The sequence below is a fragment of the Humulus lupulus genome, chromosome 4 (assembly GCF_963169125.1).
Source record: "Humulus lupulus chromosome 4, drHumLupu1.1, whole genome shotgun sequence".
In the NCBI taxonomy this organism is placed as follows: domain Eukaryota; kingdom Viridiplantae; phylum Streptophyta; class Magnoliopsida; order Rosales; family Cannabaceae; genus Humulus; species Humulus lupulus.
In genome coordinates, this window is record NC_084796.1 from 188,081,688 (window position 1) to 188,103,652 (window position 21,965).

Sequence of the window (21,965 nt, forward strand, 5' to 3'; positions counted from 1 at the left end):
GTACAATCCCTTGTCTATCCGGAAGCTAGTATGCTCCTCGTCGGGAGGGTGCATACTTATATGATTGTACCCAGAATATACATCTATGAATGAGAGTATTTCATGTCCTGCAATTGCATCGACCAGTTGGTCTATTCTTGGTAGTGGGAAGTAGTCTTCAGGGCATGGCTTGTTCAAATCTGTGAAGTCCACGCATGCCCTCCACATCACGTTTGGTTTTGGGACCAGTACGAGGTTTCCTTATAAAACTTTTTTCCTTGAGCTGCTCGACCTTCTCCTTCAAGGCTTGAGATCGGTCTTTGTCAAGCAGTCTCCTCTTTTGTTGCACCGGTGGGTAGTTTTTTCCCACATTGAGGACATGGCTTATCACAGACGGAGAAATTCAAACCATGTCCTTATGTGACCATGCAAAGAGGTCCTGGTTCTTCTTCAAAAATTCTACCAATCTTGCCTTAATTTCCACCTTTAGTTCCTTCCCGACTTTGATTACTCTAGTTGGATCCTCCTCATCTAGTATGATCAAGATCTTTGATTGTTCCTACCACCATGACGTCATCCCCAAAGTGAGGATCGATGTCGTTTCCCTCACTTTTGGAAACTTGTTACAATAACAAATCTTCGTTAAAAGGAGCCCTCGAATCCAGTAGAATGTTTCTTTCAACATCAACTTCCATGTTGACAACCTCATCGGTCCCTTCATTCCCTTCGTAGCAGGTCACCCCCATGTTATGGTCCTTTCTTTGTTTTGACCACCGATGCGTTATAGCATTCGCATGCCTCCCTTTGGTTACCTTGTACGCATCATTGCCCTGCATTTGTGGGAAACTTCAAAGACAGATGCCAGATGGACATTTTTTCGTGTAATGCCATCAGGAGGGGTCTCCCAAGCTCTACGTTGTAAGCCAATGAGCAATCTACCACAAGAAACTCTGTCATCACAATCTCGTGTCTAGGGGTATCCCCCACCATTACTGGTATTTTGATAGTTCCTTCTGGTGCTAGGAATTCTCTTGTGAACCCATATATCACTTGGAAACAAGGTGTTAGGTCCTTGATTGTGAGCTTCATCTTATCGAGGGATGATTTTTAGATGATATCTACTGAGCTTCCCGTATCCACCAAGCATCTCTTCACTCAGGCATTGGCAATTTGAATGGTAAGGACCACAGGGTCACTATGGGGGTACCTCACATGCCTGGCATCATCCTCCATACAAGTGAGAGTTTTACTTTCATACTTCAAATTTTTTGGAGGCCGCTCCTCGATTGCCATGCACTGGGAATAATCCCCTACCTCGGGTCCTTACATATCGCTCACGAGCATTGTTACTTTTTCCTGCTATGTGGGGCTCCCTACATATGGTGTCCAATGTGAAGTCCACGGCCGCTGGCTCCAGTGGTGGACAACTTTACCTTCGGAAATATGGATTCCTGCTCGAGGTTTCGGTCTTGACTCGGTACCTCAAGAAATTAGAGGAGAAACTCTATCTCATCCTTCAGTTGTTTGCACTCGTTTGTGTCGTGCCTATAATCATTATGGAACCAAAAAAACTTGTTCTTGTCCCTCCTTCCTTCTGAGTACAAGGGAGGTGGCTTTCGGTATGGTACCTCCTAGTATGTTGCCAAGAAAATCTCAGCCTTTGTTGCAGTCAGGACAGTATAGTTGGTGAACCTGGGTTTGTAGGGCTGGTGTTTACACTGTTTTTCATTTGGTGCTGACTTAGCCTTCTTTTATCCATCTTGCTCGGTGCCTGAGGTACTCCTCTTCTTACCATTTCCCCCATTGTTACCCTGAGGATTTGCGCCATTATTGCTTGCCTTGATAGTGGTCGGATGGTTTATGCCTTTTTCTTCCTTCATGATAGTGTCATCTAGCTTCATGTATTTTTCTGCTCAGTCCAGGAACTCTTGCAAGGTGTTGATGGGGTTCCTGTGGATGCTATCTCACAAGGGACTACGATAAATGATTTTTTTCGAGATGGCAACAAACTTCCCTTCATCTCCTACTATGGACACTCGATTTTCTTCTCTCATGAATCTTCGGATGTAGTCCTTCAAGGATTCATCCTTCCCTTGCTTGATGTTAGCTAGCTGATTGGCATAAACTGGTTGAATCCGTCCGGCACTGAAGACCTTGCTAAATTCCATACTGAATTGCTCCCAGGAAGTCATGGATCCAGGTTTGAATTTCCAATACCATTCCTGAGCTGAGTCAGAAAGAGTGGTAGGGAATACTCTTCACCTATAATCATGCTCCACACTGAGTAACTGTATCTGATCCTCGAACTTTCTGATGTGTCGCACTGGGTCCTCCTTCCCAGTGTATGTTGGAAGTTTTGGGGTCTTGTACTCTAGTGGTGGCTGAGCATCTTGGACTTGGCACTAAAGGGACACCCACTTCTATGAGCCAACTCGATATCGGAAGGTTTCTTTGTCAGGCCTTGAACAGCCGTGGTGAGTGCATCTATCTATTCCAGCACTACTGGTGGGATCATTCCTCCACGTGGGGTAGATGTCCCCGTACCCCCTTTTGAGCACTGATTCTTCTGTTGATGACTTCCCTCAGATCCTGAGGTTGTGCATCTTTCCCGAGCGTATCGAACACAGTATTGGTGTTGTTCATTGGTTCCTCTCCTTTGCGAGACTAAGGGTGTAGGGGTGGTAGTCTGCTTTACTCTTGCCAGTGCGATCCTGCCCCCGAGCCTCTCCTCCTATATGACTTTGAGACTTTGAGCGACCATTTCCCTTTTCAATCATGCCTCTTAGATGTCTGACCTTCCTCTCATGTGTCATTTTGTATGCCCCCCTGGGAGGGGACCTTCGGGTTGGTAAAATGACTCTGAGAGTGTCCTTGGGGTTCTACTCCTCCCCTGGGACTCCCTGTTACTACTGTCTCGCATCCCTGGTACTTTAGCCTGAGCCTCCCTCATCGACAGAGTAGCAGCTTCAGTGTTAGCTCAGCCTAACTGGGTAGCTACTTCTAGGGCCACAACAACCTCCTGGTGCCTTCGGCCAGCTTACTGCTCCCTTTGGATCATCCTCTGGACTTGGTCATCTACCTCCTGCCATTGTCGCTCCATAGTCGCCCTCTGGAGGGCAATTTCGGCAGCAAAGGCCTCCTACCTCGCCAGAAATTGTGCTATCTCCTCCTGGTGAGCGTCCTGTGGATCCTCCTCATTAACGGGATCGAATGGAACCTGAGTGGTGGAATCCTTGGGAGCCATCTTCTTCGTCTGATTGGGTTTTGGAGGCATCGTAAAACTGATGAAATTGTATTTTTTTATTTCGTACTCTCAACGAAAGCACCAAAATGTTGACCTGTGAAATTGGCCAATAGTCGTATGTACAGTATACAACACCTTTTGAATGAAATAAATATAAATATACTACAGAGTACAAATATCTAAACAAACACATAGAAATTTATAGTTGTTAAGCCCTGTTCTGATGAACAGTAATAACCTAATCCACTTAGTCTTTAGTATTGAATCACTCGATTGACAATTACAAATATGAACTGAAGAGTTCACTCATCACAAATTTGCCGAGAATCTCTTCTCCAAATATATCTGTCCTATCATCCTCCTTTTAAATGAAGCCCCAGGTCCTTTATTTATAGTACCCAAGGGCTATTACATGATCAGCAAGACTGGGGATCGTAATTTTGTACACGATCATTGGGAGTGGAGATACGTGTCCACCTCCACATGATTAGGAGATCGTGGTTCTTCTTGTTGTTTCTCTAGATCGTGGTTGACAATGCATGATTGAAACCTTTGAGAAAACGCTATGTCTTTGTTAGTCTGTGAGACTTAGATGCTAGACTCGATGTCCATTTAGAGCTTGGGTGCTTGGCCTGATGACCCTCTTGGTGCTTGGCCTGTTGATCTTCTAGGTGCTAGGCTTGTTGATCTTCTCGGTGCTAGGCCTGTCAATTTCAGCTTGAACGAGCGTGAACTTTATCCAGCGAAGTGTGTTTGGAAGTTTAGGCCAACAAACCTATGAAGAATAGAATGGATGGACCACCTCATGCAGTCCTTGAGCATGCCAGGCCGACCACCCCTAGGGTTTGGGGTCAGGCTGACCACCCCTAGGGACTAGGGCTAGGGCCAGGCCAACCACCCCTAGGAGGTTTAGGCCTGGTCAACTTCCCTATAGGTCCTGAACCTATCCATTTTTTTTCATCGGTCTTTTTTCAATACTTTATCATTTTTCACTGACTTGTGATGCCACGTGCCGCTTTCTCATTCGCCATGTCATCTCTTGAATTTTTAGGGATAACATCTTATAATAATAGTTATCAGGCGACTATTGGAGTGGCTTTGTATGGAATGTTATATGGGCAGAAGTGCAGATTGCCCATTCATTAGGATGAGATGGGTAAGAGGAAGTATTTAAGTCCTGAGGTCGTTCAAAGGACTAATGAGGCAATTGAGAAAATTAGAGCTAGAATGTTCGCCAACCAATGTAGAAAGAAGAGTTACTCTGACTTGAAACATAAAAGTGTAGAGTTTCAAGTCGGTGATCATGTGTTTCTCAAACTCTCTCCTTTAAGAGGAGGGAAATTTTTTTTAGTGGAAGGAAAGTTAAGTGCTAGATTTGTTGGTCCCATTGAGATTCTGGAACGAGTTGGAGAGGTGGTGTACAAATTAGTTATGCCTCCAGCTTTATCAGGGGTTCACAAGGTGTTTCATGTGTATATGCTCTGGAAGTATGTATCTGACCACGCACATGTGTTGAGTTATCAAAATCTGGAATTGGATCAAGATTTGACTTATGAGGACAAACCGGTTCAGATCCTAGACAGAAAGGACAAAGTCTTGCGGAACAAGACCATTGCCTTAGTGAAAGTTTTGTCAAGAAACAACAAAGTAGAGGAGGTAACTTGGGAGCTTGAGTATGATATGCGGGATCGGCATCCCAAACTATTCAAGTAAATTTCGAGGATGAAATTTTTGTATGAAGGGGATATTTGTAACGCCCCAAAGTTGCCAATAAGGCTTAGTGCCTTGATTAGAGTGCCAGGGGGATAATAATTGATTTACTTGCATTATTATGTAATTAATCATGATATATGTGTCTCAGTATTTGATTGCTTGAGTTATTATATGATATGACTAGATATGCATGTTTAGGTGTATTAAATATGCATGTGGGCTCGTTCTTGTTAATAAGGGCATGTTTGCGATTTTGGCCCGCTGAGGGCATAAATGTAATTGTGTATGTTATGCTTTTGACCATAGCATTGTAGAGATATATTTGAGATGTATGGTTCGAGGCAGTCTTAGGGAGCAGATTAGCGAAATAGTCACATTGGGGTAAGATACCCGGCTTGGGGTGATCCTACGGGTATTTTGCAGAGTTAGTGCGTGTTTGAGATTTTTCGGGTAACAGATAGTTATTTAGTGGTTATTTGGGTATGCTAGAATTAATTGGGGATTTATAGAACTACTCGAGGAATTAGCAGGTATATGGAAAATGACGGGTTTTCCCTTGGAGGCACTAAAGAGCTAAGAGTTGATTTAGGGGCAATGTGGTCATTTTGGTGCCAAAGGATAGACTTGGACTTAACACCTTAGGAGTCTAGAACTAAACAAAAGAAACATTTAGTCTCCCAGAAGGTCTCTCTCTCTCTCCCTCTATTCGGTCCACTCTCTATTTCCCATGTGTGCTTGGAAGTTTAGTGAAACTATTGGAGAATTGGCTCAGGTTTTGAGGATTTAAAGTTTGGGGACTGGGGTTGAAGCTGGGATTATGTGCAGCAACTCCGAGGGGATCGAATTCTCAGTTGAGGTAAGCTTATCTCTGTTTCTTGACAAATTTCAGCCATGGTTTAAGTGTTTTTCTAGGTTTAAAACGTTTGTTCTGATTCTATGTTTGAGGGTGTTTAGAGGGTTTTTTACGACTATTTTGTATTCTTTTTGTATTGCTGATGAAATTCTGTGATTTAAATGGGTTAGAATTTGAGTTTGCGGGGTCGCGCCGCGATGCTGTTCTTGAGTATCGCAGCCTACATGAACCCAGAAGGCCAAAGGGGGTTGCTGAATTGCCCAGGGGCCACGGTGTAGGTTAGGGCGCGCCGAGACCCGCCTCCCCCATGAGAGCGCCTTAGGCTCTCTGACTTGTAGTGCATCGCGGCCATAGGGGCTGGGTCGAGGCTCTAATTAAGGGAAATGGAAAAAATAGATTTTTAAACAAGGGAACCCAAACTTAAGGGCTTAGAAGGGATTCTACTAGCCGTTTTAGTATAATTCGAGGTCATAGAGACTAGTATTTTATTCCGAAAGCTTTTAGTCGGTTTACATTGTAATAATTATTTATTATTACATTTTGACTAGGTTTTACCGCTAAGGCTTGAGATTAGGGATCGTGCTCGGGATCACCCTATTCTGTCGGCTCTGGACTCAGGTAAGAAAACTTGTTGTGCCTGTAGAGCAGGGCATGGCCCAATTGTTTGTCCCTAGTGTTATATGTGAATGTCTGTAATTATTATGCCATGTATGTATAATGGGATTGAACGGCAAGGGTTAGCATCAGCGTTAAGCATGCTGAATGCAGGCTGCCATGGCATGGCCATCTAGGGTGTTGTGTTCACCTGCTCAGTTAGGACCGTGAACTCGGTGCCTGGTAATGCACCCTGATCGGCCTAGGCCATTGTTGTGAATTGTCTATTATGTGCTATGTGCAGGTAAGGGCAAGGGAAAGGCCGACCAAGCATGAGTTGGAGGGCATGGAGCGGTGCATACATGTTTGGCCTACCTGGCCGTCACAGCTTGGGTAGTTTTGAGGAACACTGTGCAAATGACTGATTTTGTCGCCTAGGCCAACTATACCGTAACTTTTGAGTTGTGATTACGTTTTAAACAATGTTTTGGGATCCCAATATAACACTTTAATGAACTTAATGAATGTCCAAAACTTTTCTATTAAAGTGTCAATAATGAGTCTTCACTTTAATTTAATCACACTTTTTGGTCTAAAACCTTGATTAGCAAGTTAATGGGACTACAAGAAAAAATTCTTTTAATAACACCGAAAATGTGTTATCAAAACATACGATAACACTTTCTGATGTGCTAAGACCGACTATGTTATCGTAGGTCAGGGTACTTTACATAACACTTTATCAGTGTTATACAGCTGTGTTATTGTACTATCAACGATAACACAATTTCTGTGTTATTTTAATATATAGATAAGTGTTTAATTATGTTATTTATAGTCGATTATATAACATTTTTTTTGTGTTATGCTACACTTTAGTATAACACTTATAGTCGATTATATAACACTTTTTTTGTGTTATGCTACACTTTAGTATAACACTTTTTTTGTGTTATACTACACTTTAGTATAACACATTTTTTGTGTTATACTATACTTTAGTATAACACATTTTTTGTGTTAGCTTAGAGAAACATAATCTTTTTTTACTTACACAAAACTAGGAAAACAAATATGAAAGTTGAAGCGAAATAAGGTAACATAAATAGATTTTATTAATTACTCAAATGTAATTACAATATTTAGTCTACTAGTCTAGGCTTAAGAAATCATATTACAACAGAATTTATGCCCAATTCAGATTCCTTTATCACTAAATACAAAACAAGAAATGTATACAAAAATTAGTGAAATACATTCTTCCATTCTAAAGGCCTCAACTACAAATGTTGTCAAAAATTGCTCCAAAGAAATCATCTCAATATACCTGCACATTGTAAAAAAAAAAGTCCTTTTATTATTAAGAACATAAGACTTAAGCTAGTTTCCACCTGTAAGCATATAAAGTTTAAATTAAATTTGTAATAACTCCAAAACTTGACGAAACAGCAGGGTATAGAAAGATGTACTACCATACAAAACAACGACTGAAGCAACAAAACATGCAACTTAAAACAAGGCCTAACTTCTGCCTACTAGTAAAAGCAACAATCAATAAAAGCCAAAATAATCCAAAGTTTGAAACTTTCGAACACACTACTTCCATGTCCAAATATTTTTTCTGGTAACAGAAAAAAAAAATGAGCAACCACTAGCCAAGTGAGATCAGATTCTTATATGTTTATTTTGTATCTTATAGGTACACATGTATATTATAGTGTTCAACCAAACCAATGTATATTTCGGGTGGCAAAAATCCAATTGTAAACTGCCCAACTGATCTTAGTTTTTTCTAGTGTGTAAAAATGAGATTGATTACAAAGATCATGACATATATATATATATATATATTCTCTGAGACATTCTTACTATTCAAACAAACAATCATTTAAAATATGCTTATAATTCTCTGAGACATTTTGTGAAACAAACAATAAGTTCAAAACATCAAATATTCTTAATATTCTCTTACACATTTTGCCAAACACTTGTGTGCTTTAAAAATGAAAAGCTGAGCAAAATAAAAGATTTGAAACCAAATGTCCAAATGAATCTTCTCAAGTGGAAACAAGATATTAAGCAATATATAAACCAGTAACCACATCAATTACTCACAAAAATATAAAGTATAAACCCACTGCTCAATTCTATATTATTTATTTTAGCATTCAATCTTCTCAATAATAACTATTTCAGCTTTCAATCAATTCGATAATAACAAAGAAAAAGTTGAATACAAAGAAAGAAGAGAGCTGACAGAACCTGTTGGAGGAGTCCCTTCCTGCGCCGCTGCAATTGGTCCGAATACAAGAGAATTTACAGAAACATAGATAACAAAATTTAAAGCATTAAAGAGATCTGCCTTTGACCAAACACCTTAACTATAGCCACTATATAGCCAGAATAAACCCAGAAGAAAAACTGGTAGGAGCTATGAACTAGGCTCACGGAAATTGGGAAAGAAAATAAGAATTTAGCCAAATGAAAAGTTGCCATGAAAAAATATTGCATAAAAAAAATGCAGCAACCTATTTGAAAACCTCAAACTATGCACTTTGTACATGCACTTGTGATTGCTGCAACAATCAGAGTGATTTTAACTAAGCACGAGGATAAAACATATAAACTTGTTGCAAGATCAGGTATGTAAAAATCAAATATTCTAGTGTTAGCTGTGTTTTAGTGTCTACAGAGTGATTTTATTCTACATGAGTAATAAATGGTTCAGTTAATGTGGTGCTATTCTTTGTTAGCTATGTTTTAGTGTCTCAATTTCACAGATTCTAGACCATTCATATGTAAGACAATGGCATCAGCCCCCAGCTAATCTGAGAAGCCTTTCCAGTTTCCATAATACTTTGCTTACTATTTTGTTTCTCTCATCTGTTTTCAATCAAAAATGTAGGATACCATACTAACCTATTATTTGTTACCTTATCTGAGTAAGGACAGTATGTTACCAGAAACTATTCTCAATTTTGGGATAGTTAAGTTATAGTCTTCTTTATTTGAATTTTTGTATGTCTATCATAAACAAAGAAGAAGAATAAATCTCTCTACACTCCAGACACCAAGAATAGAGTTCATTTTCTCTCTATACGATATAGCAATATATGATCATCAACATACATACACTCCACTATTCTCCAATCACAAAACCAAACCAATATTTGGCTCAAAAAATACCTCAACTCATTTGATAATAATTAATACTTTTAAAGCATCGCCTCTGCATCTCAAAAAATAAAATAAAAGACATCACCCCATCCTCTGAATGTTGATTTCTTACAAAAATACAAACAACAAAGAAATGAAACCCAACTTTTCATTATCCTCATTCTCAGGACAACCAATGAGAGCAAGAAAAATGATAATTATAAAATCAAGAACATAAACAATAAGTGAAAAAAGAACAAGAAAATCAAAGCCAGTAATTCCCTTTGCTCTGTCTAAAAACAAAACAAACATATAATTGATGCTTTCCAGCCACAACAATAGTTCAGTACATTTGGCTGAAATTTAAAGTTATGGAAGGATTACTGATAATAGCACCAAACCACTTCAAACTTCATTAAAACCAGCAGCAAAAGATAATTCCTTGGTGAGATCAAACAACTTAAGATAATTCAGAAGTGGGTTCTTAGTTTTATGTTGTGATCAGATTTCAAAAATCCTACATCATTATCCATTGTCAAAACCAAGAACCATGAGTCTCCAGCAATTAAAAGAGAGACTTCATCCTCGAAATCCTCTAAAGGTACAGAACATAGTAATATAGAACAAGGTAGCATCATAAGCCTATTAATGTGAGAAATTTTAAAGTGCCAAGTTAACAAGCTTCCATGCTCTCAACTTGACATAAAAATAAGCTCACAAAAAATCACAATAAAATCCAAACTGCAAGCATTGCACACAACAAGTATAAGCATGATTCAAGTTAGATCTGAAAGAATAGAATCATTTTTTGATCAATAGATAATTGAGATAATTATATGCAACTAAATACTTGGTAACATTTATAGAGGGTTTAAGATGATAAAAATAATTTCAAAGCAATTAATGATCCGGATTTAAGACATCTCTCACATTTAATAGCAGTGAGAATAGAAATTATTTAGTCAAAACTATGAAGAGAAGATAGCATAAAAGTGAATTACAAGTCCAGGAGACTAGATGATTTCTTAAAAGAACACACAATGAACACCTCCATTCCTATGAGGTGTTTATCAAAATTAATAGCTACTGAAATAAAATGCAATTTAAACGTTCTTCCACATAATTTATAACATAGTTTGCCTTGACTATATTAAAGTAGAGCAGAATCATTTTAGCCACTTTAGACAAAAAAAAATCACCACATTCAACAACATACTATTAACACAACAAGAAATCAAGCAAGCATGGCACAAAAACTTGACTTAAGTCATATCATTATACATTATGAAGCAAACATCTAACCAGGTTGTAAGCAAAGACATGTCAACCAAATATTATGCTCGATGCAGTCTTAAAGCTTTCTAATGCAATGAAATTCCAGCCAACAAACTAAACTACCAATTCCCAGGATCAAGTTACTAACAATTGATTGAGACATAAAGTGATGCAACAACTACAGTATATTTTATCTTTTTCATTCTTGCTAAAATAAAATTTTATTTTTGACCAAGGAAAACAAGCTCCAAAAATTCAATAACAACAAAAATATAAGTAGAAACTCTTCAGTTAGGTCAAATCAAGAAAATTAAAGGAGAAACTATATAATGAAAAGTAAAATCATGTTAATTTCAAGGAGAAACTATACATGACCCTGAAATTTTCATAGTATTAAAACAAAAGTGACCTTCCAATTTGAAATTCAAGTTATAAATGCTAACCCAAATGCTAAAAAACAAAATCATATTTACAAATTAAAAAAATAAGGCTTGCTCTCTAATAAAAAATCAGTTCTATTCATACTAGTCTCAAGAATTACATGCTATAAAGTCTATTGTTTACTTGGTAAATTATTTTATTTTGAAAAATAGACCAATCATAAACTAAGCAAAGTGAAAGAAGTCAAAGATAAATTAAAGCATAGTATTTACATCAAGTAATATTTGATAGAAATTGTTCCTTTGTGCTGTTTAGATCAGAAAGCTAATAGCCCAAAAGATAGCATTGTGTTAAACCATCAAAAAACACAAAAGAGAAACAATAAGCTAAGAGATGAACGAAGAGAAAATTCCACTGCCAAACAGAGTATCCGCTATCGCTGAATTCCAAGACCACTAACAATAGAGGTACAAAACTAAAAATTAGCTTATAGGAAAAAAAAATCAAAAATAGAATAGAGCTTCTTCTATTTTTGTAAGCAATTAGTAGATTGAAGCAAACAAGGTTCAAAAATAGATTCCACTTTTTAATTATCTTTCATTCCAATACAAAATAGCAAATTAAACTCATAGACACGCTTCAACCATTATCAAATATAACCATTAGAAATAAGTAAGCAATCCAATTCACCTACATGCATTACAGTAGTCATTATGTATAGTAAGTACACATATGAAACCATTAATATGTTTACTAGAAAAGCTCTAGTATGCTTTAAAATAAGTTCTACAAGAAAATAATATAATATCAAGATCCTTAAAAGAAACTAGAAGGCAACACAGAGACAGATGAAGTGAACCAGCAACAAATTTTCAGTAGTCCATATAATATATTCAAGAATTTCATTCTCTGCATTTCATGAAATCACCACAAGCATTTAAATTAAAATGTATAAAAAATCAATGGGTAGGACATTCAAAAATATTTAGGTAAAAGACAACTCGATAAATAATTAACACAGAAAAAAGACCTTACCTTCAGCACATAGTAGGATCAAAACATTATAGCAAGCAATATAGAATGCTATTTATAAGAGTTTGAAAATCCCATAGTTCATGCTTCATCATAAATTTTATGTCTTTTATTGTTTTAATTAAGAAAAAGGAACTCAAATATTGTATGCATACCTGTAAAATCCAGCCACCACCTGCAAACCCATAAACAGAGTCAGCCCTAACCAAATCCCGGGAAGACCAATGACTGCCGGAGTATATAGCAAAAATGCAGAAGACATTCCTCCCACCACCATCTATGAAAAAAAAAAACAGTAGTCAAAATGAGCAAAATATGCAATCTTCGGATCAGACCCAAAAAATAAAATTTTTGAGATTTTCAAAAGTTCAGCATACCATGGCACGGGCAGCATATGCAAAATCTGAAGCACCATAATGGAGACCATAAAAAGCATAAGCTAGTGCGTTCAGAGGTTGACTAGCACTGACAAACTGTAACAGTTTTAGAGAGCGTCATTATGAAGTCTATACATGGCTAGTTACCCAAAGGCAAATGAAAAGCAATTAGACTTATGAAAAACAAATATACACATACCAATACTCCAGTACCAACAATTGCTAGTACTTCAGCATCCTTGGTGAACAGAGTAGCTAATGAACCAAAAGATAGACCCAAAATTGCAGACAAGGCAAGACTTGTGACCAATCCTACCTGATAGACAGTTAAATTAAAATGTATAAAAACTCAATGGGTAGGAAATTAAAAAATCTTTAGGTACAAGAAAACTCGATAAATAATTAACGCAGAAAAAAAGACCTTACCTTCAGCACATAGTGAGCAATTTCCTTCACTGTCTTATAGTCACCTTTAGACATATAACTTGCAGTCAAAGCCTACAAGTAAACAACTCATAAATTAACAGAGACAAATCATGTGCAGACGCTGACTATGCAGAGAGAAATTTCAACAGATTTAAAACTAAAGTATCCCTCTATTATTGACCAGTATGAGCAAAAAAAAAAACAATAATAATAAGCAGAACTTTGCCAAAACTAGTGGTCCAAAACAAGGGCAACTTTAGTAGGATCAAAACATTATAGCAAGCAATATAAGTCAAAGAAAGAGATAATACCTGTGCAAATGCACCCAGAGCATCAACCAGAAGTGAAACAGCCAACCATACTTGTATGCATATCTGATGAGCAGCCATTGCAACCAGGCCTTGACGAGCAGCCATTGATGTCCCCAAAGTCATGGTTGTTAGAACAGCAAGAGTTCTTCCAAGAAGAAAACCACCTATAACATCCCAAAATATATGAAAGAATCAAATAAAAATATAACACCTTAGTTATAACAGGCAAAGAAAAAGGTCAACATGTCTAAAACAGAGAAATGGGTAATATTTTTGCTAAAGAAAGGTAAACTAAAAAACAGAACATACTATATATCAACTGACTGGTTATGCTTTAGTCAAATTGTAAGACAAGAAAGCATCTTCATACAAAAGAGGGAAGTTCAATAACATAAGGATTATTTTTATTTTTTAATATTTTAAGAAAAAAATGAAAAACAAAACCAAATTTACCTGATTTTATGTATCCTCCAAATTGTAATGATCCCATCTTTGGAGGCAGTAGTATTGCTCTCTTATTTAGAAACCATAGCATTAAGAATGTGACAACATATCTGAAATATAAACATTCGAGCAAGATCTTATGTCAAGAGTTTATCACAGCAAAAACTAAAGAAAATTTGCAATGCTAGTCAAAGAACACGTACTGAGACACAACTGTGGAAATTGCTGCACTAGTTGCACCCATTTGGAAAGAATAAATAAGTATGGAAAACAAAATCAGAGCTACAAGATTCCCAATACCTGCATACACAGCACCACATGAACTGACAAGAAGAGTGGTTCAACTTTGAAGAAATGGAAAAGAACACAAGGACAACAAATTGAAGACAAAATATATGATTTTCAATAGTTCTGTCAAATTGAATGGTTTATGAAATCTAAAATACAAATTAAACTAAGTAAAATGAAGCAGCTACTTGATGAAATTGCTGTAATGATTTGCATAAATTACAAGCAAGCAATTCAAATATACCTGAACAAAAATTAGCTTAGAGAGGTGGGACTTTCCTTCAGCTACTCTTTGATACCCGAAAATTCAAATTCAAATAAAAAAAAACTTACAGTAGAACCAAAGTCGGGTCTAATGAGGTAGAACAAAAGAGATTAAATCAGACTAAAAATTGAAATGAAAATTGAATTGAATCGAAATAGGAGATGAAACTCACTAGATTCAACGACCATGCAGTAGGAGAAATCGAAACCGTTCGTTCCAGTAGGCCTTCCATATGTGGATTTTCTCTGCTGCATCTTTTCTTCTTCTTTTTCTCGACTATGGACAAAGGGCTTTAGCTTAAAAAACTTGCAAAATTTTGGACAGATCACTAATTTATTATTATTATTATTATTAAGAAATTTTAAATTACTTCACTATGATCATATAACACAGTTTACGGAAACGAGGGATAGCGATGAATCACAAACAAAATGTCGTAAGGAAAATGAAAAGAACCTTTCATCTTCTCCTCAACGGCGTAAGCTTGGTGATGGCCCGCGAATGGAAGTCGCACTGGGTCGAAGGCACGCAAAGGTGGGCTCGCACCTGGGGTCACTTGGTTCGAGGGTTGGGTTCACGGGCGCCTGAGATTTGGAGCTTAGCTCGGAGAAAAACGACAGTGAGGATGGTGGTTAGGTGGTCAGAGCTGAGGATGATGGTGGTTACAGGAGTGCGGCTAGGGCGAAGGGAAGAGAGAGACGAGAAGGAGAAGGGGAAAAAAGGTATGAGAATTGGGTCTCTCTCGGGTCTCACAAATTTTCAGGTCACAAATGAAAAAAAATATAAGTGGCACGGGATGGTGTATTATTACCGCCCTTTTTTTCACAAAGTGGCCCATTATAGTGCTCTAGTATAACACTTTTTTATTAGTATTATATTCATGTGTTATGGAAATGGGTATTTGGTGTAGTGTGGCATATTTTAAAATCTCATGGTAACGACTCTAGGGTAATAGGGCATTACATTGGGCTAGTGAGAAGAAGGTGTATAAGGTCGATAAGTATGTTGAAAAAAGAAAAGAAATCTCAGGTTTTGGAAAATTGGGCGAAAATTGGTTTTAGCAACATTGGCTTAAAGATTAGGGATCTATTCAGCAACATATTGTCTCTCAAGTCTAAAATTATAGCTTAGGTGTACCTCTTATGGAAATGGTTTATCTGAACAAGTGAGAATGGAAGTGACAACACTGTTATATTCACGATCCATTCCATATAAGAGATAGGACAAGTGATTCAATCATTAAACTAGTTCCCTAATAGGTGCAAGATGATTACAAATAGAGGTGAACTTTTGCAAATATTCAAAGATTCAGAGACCCTTTTTTTATGTTCTGTAGTGAGGTTCGAAGCTCAGACACGCGAGCCATGGTGGAAGCAGAGAAAATTTGTTTAAGGGCATCACATATCTCTTTAGTCTTAGTGAATTGAGCGATTTGATCCGGAGGCATAAATCCAACTAATGAGAAATCTATTGAAACGAGACCCGAATATATATATGCAAGAGTCAGTGTGGTGGGATTATCATTGAGAAACCATGGAGGACAAAAGATGAAGCCATCAAGATAGTTGTTGAGACCATAAGCAACGACTACATTCAAAAGTTGATTTTTTTAGATGAGAAAATTTGCGCTATCAAGTTTAATAGAAAAAGAAGTTTATTTATTGAGAATAGGGAAATCGAGAGAGCCATTTGGAGTGAAGGGGGCTTGTGGGGTAAGAAAAGAAGCATTAGTGATAAATGTGGTAGCAGGGATTGTGGGTTGTGACTCTGATGCCATAATAGAATATTAAGATAGAAAGAGAGAATATAGAGTGAGCTAAATATTGTTAGAAAAAATCATTAATGAATAGTAATTTTTTGTTGTCCCACATTGTTTATGAATGAAAAATCTCCATAGTTAGAAACTATTAATAGACCTTAGTGGTCTTAGTTTCTTTTACACCAAAAACTTATACTTACATATATTTGTCTTCCTTTGAAGATTAAGATATATATATTTTCAATATTGTTTTTCTCTTTTTACTCTTTAGAGTTCTTAGATCTGTTGGAGTGTGATAGAGTTCGGGCATATTTGGTTTGGCGAAGTAATTGAGTTACTTGTCGTTCACTGTTGTATCCTGGGAGATAGACGTCGAAACCTCGTAGAGGCAGCGAATCTGTTTTAAGGAAACTGTGTGTTACACAGGCCTCGGCATTTATTTTTTTCTTTATAATTATTGTCTAACTTAATTATAATGTTATTTATATTATAGTTATTTATATATTGTTATTTATAATTATAATATTGTTATATATATATTATAGTTATTTATATTGTTATTTATAATTATAATATTGTTATATATATTATAGTTATTTATGTTGTATTATTTATAATTATAATATTTATGTATCTTTAATTTAGTAGATATAAATATTGTATTTATCATATTGCATTTATTCAAGTATTATATACGTTATGATTTTCCTACAATCTTAAAACAGATTATTGTTAAAATATAATATTTGAATGTTAGATATATTTTATATTATTATAATGTTTAATATATCTATCAGTGATATTTCTATATCTATATATTGAAAGATATTGTTATTGTAAAATTTTTGTTTTAACTTAAATTTCACTAGAGAAGTTCTGGGAACTGAATATTTTCAAAGAAACTAGACTGCTGAGGCAGGGGCTAGACCCTTCTTCTAGTATTCTTTGGAAATTATCTAGTAGAGATATTTGAGGCTTAATAAATACTCAAAGAAATATTCTACGAGAGGCTAGACCACGAATGGTTGGGTTTTTAACCCTTCCAGGCTAACCAAAGAATTTTCTTTAAGTTTGATCTAATAAATCTATCAGCCATGGTGTCTGAGATAAACCTAGTAAATTCCAACCCAATGGAGTGGTGGATTGATACTGGGGCCACTCGGCATGTATGCTCAGACAAGAGTCTGTTCAAAGCTCTTGAACATGTAAATAATGGCGAGAAGATTTTCATGGAAAATTCTGCCACATCTAAAATTGCGGGTCAAGGAAGTGTGATACTAAAAATAACTTCTGGAAAGGAGCTGACTCTGAACAACGTACCGTACGTACCAGAGATCCGGAAAAACCTAGTGTCTGGTTCACTGTTGAACAAACACGGATTCCGAATTGTATTTGAGTCAGACAAAGTTGTTCTGTCCAAAAGTGGAATGTATGTGGGAAGGGGTTATGTAACTGATGGGTTGTTTAAACTCAGTGTAATGGTTGTTAAACCAATTATCAATAAAGTTAATAACTCTTCTACTTACTTGCTTGAGTCTTCCAATGTTTGGCATAGTAGACTAGGACATGTTAATTATGATACTCTACGGAGATTAATTAACTTGAATCACATACCAAAATTCCACATTGATTCAAATCATAAGTGTGAAACCTGTGTTGAGGCAAAACTAACAAGGTCTTCCTTCAAAACAATTGAAAGGAATAATGAACCCCTAAATTTAATCCATAGCGATGTATGTGATTTAAAATTTGTTCAAACAAGGGGAGGCAATAAGTATTTTATTACTTTTGTCGATGATAGCACGAAATATTGCTATGTGTATTTGCTAAAAAGCAAAGACGAGGCTATAGAGAAATTTGTTCTCTATAAGACTGAAGTTGAGAATCAACTTAACAAAAATATTAAGGTGTTGAGAAGTGATCGAGGTGGTGAGTATGAATCACCATTTCGTGAATTCTGTGCAAAAAATGGAATCATCCATGAAACCACTGCACCTTATTCACCACAGCAAAATGGTGTTGCTGAACGAAAAAATCGTACATTGAAAGAGATGATTAATGCGATGTTGATTAGTTTTGGATTGCCACAGAACATGTGGGGAGAAGCTATCTTATCAGCTAATTATCTTTTAAATAAGATACCCAAAAAGAAAGAAGATAAGACCCCTTATGAGTTATGGAAAGGAACGAAACCTTCCTTCAAATTCTTAAGAGTGTGGGGGTGTCTTGCCAAAGTGGCTGTACCTTTACCAAAAATGGAAAAAATAGGTCCAAAAACTATTGATTGCATTTTCATTGGTTATGCACATAATAGTAGTGCGTATCGGTTTTTGGTGTATGAGTCTAAAAAATCTGACATACACAAAAACACGATAATGGAATCCAGAAATGCGTCATTCTTTGAACACGTATTTCCTCTTAGATCAAAAGAGGATTCAAGTTCGCTGAAACGAACACATGAGACTATTGCTGAAAATAGTCAGGGTCAAAGTCAAGAATGTGAGGATGAACCTAGACGTAGCAAAAGAATTAGAACAGAAAAATCTTTTGGTCCAGATTTTCTGACCTATTTGCTAGAAGGTGAACCTCAAAGCTTTGATGAAGTTGTGAACTCCACTGAAGGCTCTTTATGGAAAGATGCTATTAATAGTGAGATTGAATCCATACTTCAAAATCACACCTGGGAGTTAGTAGATCTTCCTCCAGGATGTAAGCCTTTAGGGGCCAAATGGATTTTCAAAAGGAAAATGAAATCTGATGGTTCAATTGATAAGTATAAGGCACGGCTTGTAATTAAAGGTTATAAGCACCATGAAGGCCTTGATTACTTTGACACTTATTCTCCTGTGACGAGAATAAATTCCATTAGGATGATACTTGCTATTGCTGCGTTACGCAATCTTGAAGTACATCAAATGGATGTGAAAACTGCTTTTCTAAATGGGGATTTAAATGAAGAAATTTATATGGAACAACTCGATGGGTTTTCCTCCCCAGGTCAAGAAAGAAAAGTATGTAAATTGGTGAAATCTTTATATAGTTTAAAGCAAGCACCAAAACAATGGCATGAGAAATTTGACCAAACTATGCTGGCAAATGGCTTTAAAATCAATGAATGCGATAAATGTATTTATGTTAAAGAAATAGATAATGACTATGTCATTTTGTGTCTTTACGTAGATGACATGCTCATTGTTGGAAGCAGTGATAAGATGATCAAATCTATCAAGAGTATGTTGAACTCAAAATTTGACATGAAAGATATGGGTCTTGCAGATGTCATTTTGGGGATTCAAATCTCAAGGACATCTGATAAGATCATTCTAAGTCAGTCACATTATGTGGAAAAAATTCTTGAGAAATTCAACAAAGAAGATTCTGGTGTATCCAGAACCCCTGTAGATTCGAGTCTACATTTGTTCAAGAACAAAGGGGAGAGTGTCTCTCACGTAGAGTACTCTAGAATTATTGGAAGTCTAATGTACTTAATGAGTTGTACAAGACCTGATATAGCCTACGCAGTTAGCAAACTGAGTAGATACACGAGTAATCCAGGGTCTGACCACTGGAAAGGAATAACAAGAGTACTTAGGTACTTGCGATTTACTCGTAGCTATGGGCTGCACTATACTAAATATCCAGCAGTACTTGAAGGGTATTGTGATGCTAATTGGATATCTGATATGAAAGATTCAAAATCTACGAGTGGATATGTGTTCACACTCGGTGGTGCAGCTGTATCATGGAAATCTTCTAAACAAACTGTAATAGCTAGATCCACGATGGAATCTGAGTTTATTGCCTTAGACAAGTGTGGCGAAGAAGCTGAATGGCTTCGTCAATTTTTAGAAGATATTCCAAAATGGCCTAAACCAGTGCCAGCTATTGTCTTACATTGCGATAGTCAATCTGCAATTGGTAGGGCGCATAATAATATGTATAATGGTAAGTCTAGACATATACGTCGTAGACACAATACCATTAGACAACTACTCTCAACTGGAGTTATCTCTATTGACTATGTGAAGTCAAAGGATAATATTGCAGATCCGCTAACCAAAGGGTTAAATAGAGAGTTGGTTGAAAAATCATCGAGGGGAATGGGTCTAAATCCCATGAATGAATAAAGTCAATACAGTAGACACCCCACCTAGTTGATTGGAGATCCCAAGATCTAGGTTCAAAGGGACAACTAAAACTGTAAAGACTATGTTGGATCACTGTGGGGGTTATCCTCATTGTCCATTCCTATGATGAAATAGTGATAACCGTAAGGAAAAGGTTAAGTTATGCTTTTAATGATTTCTTATGCATCGAAATGTCAAGCAGAGTAATACGGGTTACTCTTAATTAAGAAAATCACCTATGTGAGAGAGAAGATGGGCCGCTTCTATAGGATTGAATAAAGGCTCAATTCCTAGAATATCTCTTGCAGAACCAGGGAAATGTTCAGGGCCAAAACGAACATAATATTGAGAACCAATATATGTCAGGAAAAATTCATGTGTGTGGTATATCACCGTTTACGGCAGAACAGTTCAAAAACATCGCGTCTACTGATCAGCCAGTAAAGTAAATATACTTACACAAGGGAAGGTTCAAAGGGTAACACCTACCTATCCTATGCGGGTTTCTAATGTTGAACTCTATCACCTAGGTCTAAACCATCTGTTGGTTATTCTTGTGTCAATTTTCATTCATGTGGGGGATTGTTAGAAAAAATCATTAATGAATAGTAATTTTTTGTTGTCCCACATTGTTTATGAATGAAAAATCTCCATAGTTAGAAACTATAAATAGACCTTAGTGGTCTTAGTTTTTTTTACACCAAAAACTTATACTTATATATATTTGTCTTCCTTTGAAGATTAAGATATATATATTTTCAATATTGTTTTTCTCTTTTTACTCTTTAGAGTTCTTAGATCTGTTGTAGTGTGATAGACTTCGGGCATATTTGGTTCGGCGAAGTAATTGAGTTACTTGTCGTTCACCGTTGTATTCTGGGAGATAGACGTCGAAACCTCGTAGAGACGGCGAATCTGTTTTAAGGAAACTGTGTGTTGCACAGGCCTCGGCGTTTATTTTTTTCTTTATAATTATTGTCTAACTTAATTATAATGTTATTTATATTATAGTTATTTATATATTGTTATTTATAATTATAATATTGTTATATATATTATAGTTATTTATATTATAATTATTTATATTGTGTTATTTATAATTATATTATTATTATATATATTATAGTTATTTATATTGTATTATTTATAATTATAATATTTATGTATCTTTAATTTAGTATATATAAATATTATATTTATCACATTACTTTTATTCAAGTATTATATCGTTATGATTTTCCTACAAATATAAAATATAATGTTACATTTCACTTTATTTAATTTGTACAATTGTGTGAGGCCTATATAAAGGCACTGTAAAGGGAAAAGAAGGACAAGTGTCGATAACCTCTTGGAGAAGTGATAACTAACTATAGTGAGAATTTACACAGTATATTACTAATTAGAAAAGGCTAATTATCTGTTAACAACTAGGAGAAACTAGTCAATTGATTGAACTGATATAAATATGTATGTTTCATTTAATAAAATTACATAATTATCCCTGATCGTATATGTGCTAAAAAAGGTGGACAATAAGAATTTCCAATCATAAACATAGCCTAATAGTATTATACTTTTCCTTTGAAGAGGAAGTTAAGTTCGAATTTCCCTTCTTTCAAGTCAATATATATGTATATTGAATTAGCTTTTAAGCATTAAAGGTTATAAGTATGGATTGGTGCAAAATGAGCAAGTTGTGAAAATTTTTAATTTTACGATCTGAAAAAATGGCAATCCT

The 21,965-nt window shown here is 36.1% G+C and overlaps 1 protein-coding gene across 1 annotated transcript; it reads right to left on the minus strand.

Moving 5' to 3' along the window:
* Nucleotides 1–7,480: 7,480 nt before the first annotated feature.
* Nucleotides 7,481–14,592, minus strand: LOC133832735 (protein DETOXIFICATION 45, chloroplastic-like). Its single transcript, XM_062263043.1, has 9 exons — nucleotides 14,511–14,592; nucleotides 13,989–14,085; nucleotides 13,795–13,895; nucleotides 13,342–13,505; nucleotides 13,031–13,102; nucleotides 12,804–12,920; nucleotides 12,605–12,700; nucleotides 12,383–12,504; nucleotides 7,481–7,710 (listed from the first exon to the last, which is right to left on the minus strand). The coding sequence occupies exons 1-9, from the start codon at nucleotides 14,590–14,592 to the stop codon at nucleotides 7,581–7,583; spliced, it is 981 nt and encodes a 326-aa protein (XP_062119027.1). The 3' UTR covers nucleotides 7,481–7,580.
* Nucleotides 14,593–21,965: the final 7,373 nt, after the last annotated feature.

Bases quoted from the DNA above. Each gene is read 5' to 3' on its own strand.
- LOC133832735 (XM_062263043.1), bottom strand. From the start codon at position 14,592: ATGCAGCAGAGAAAATCCACATATGGAAGGCCTACTGGAACGAACGGT. The intron at 13,896-13,988 runs GTACGTGTTCTT...TTTATATTTCAG, and splicing joins ATTTCCACAGTTGTGTCTCA to ATATGTTGTCACATTCTTAA. The intron at 13,103-13,341 runs GTATTATCTCTT...GTTTACTTGTAG, and splicing joins CTCTGGGTGCATTTGCACAG to GCTTTGACTGCAAGTTATAT.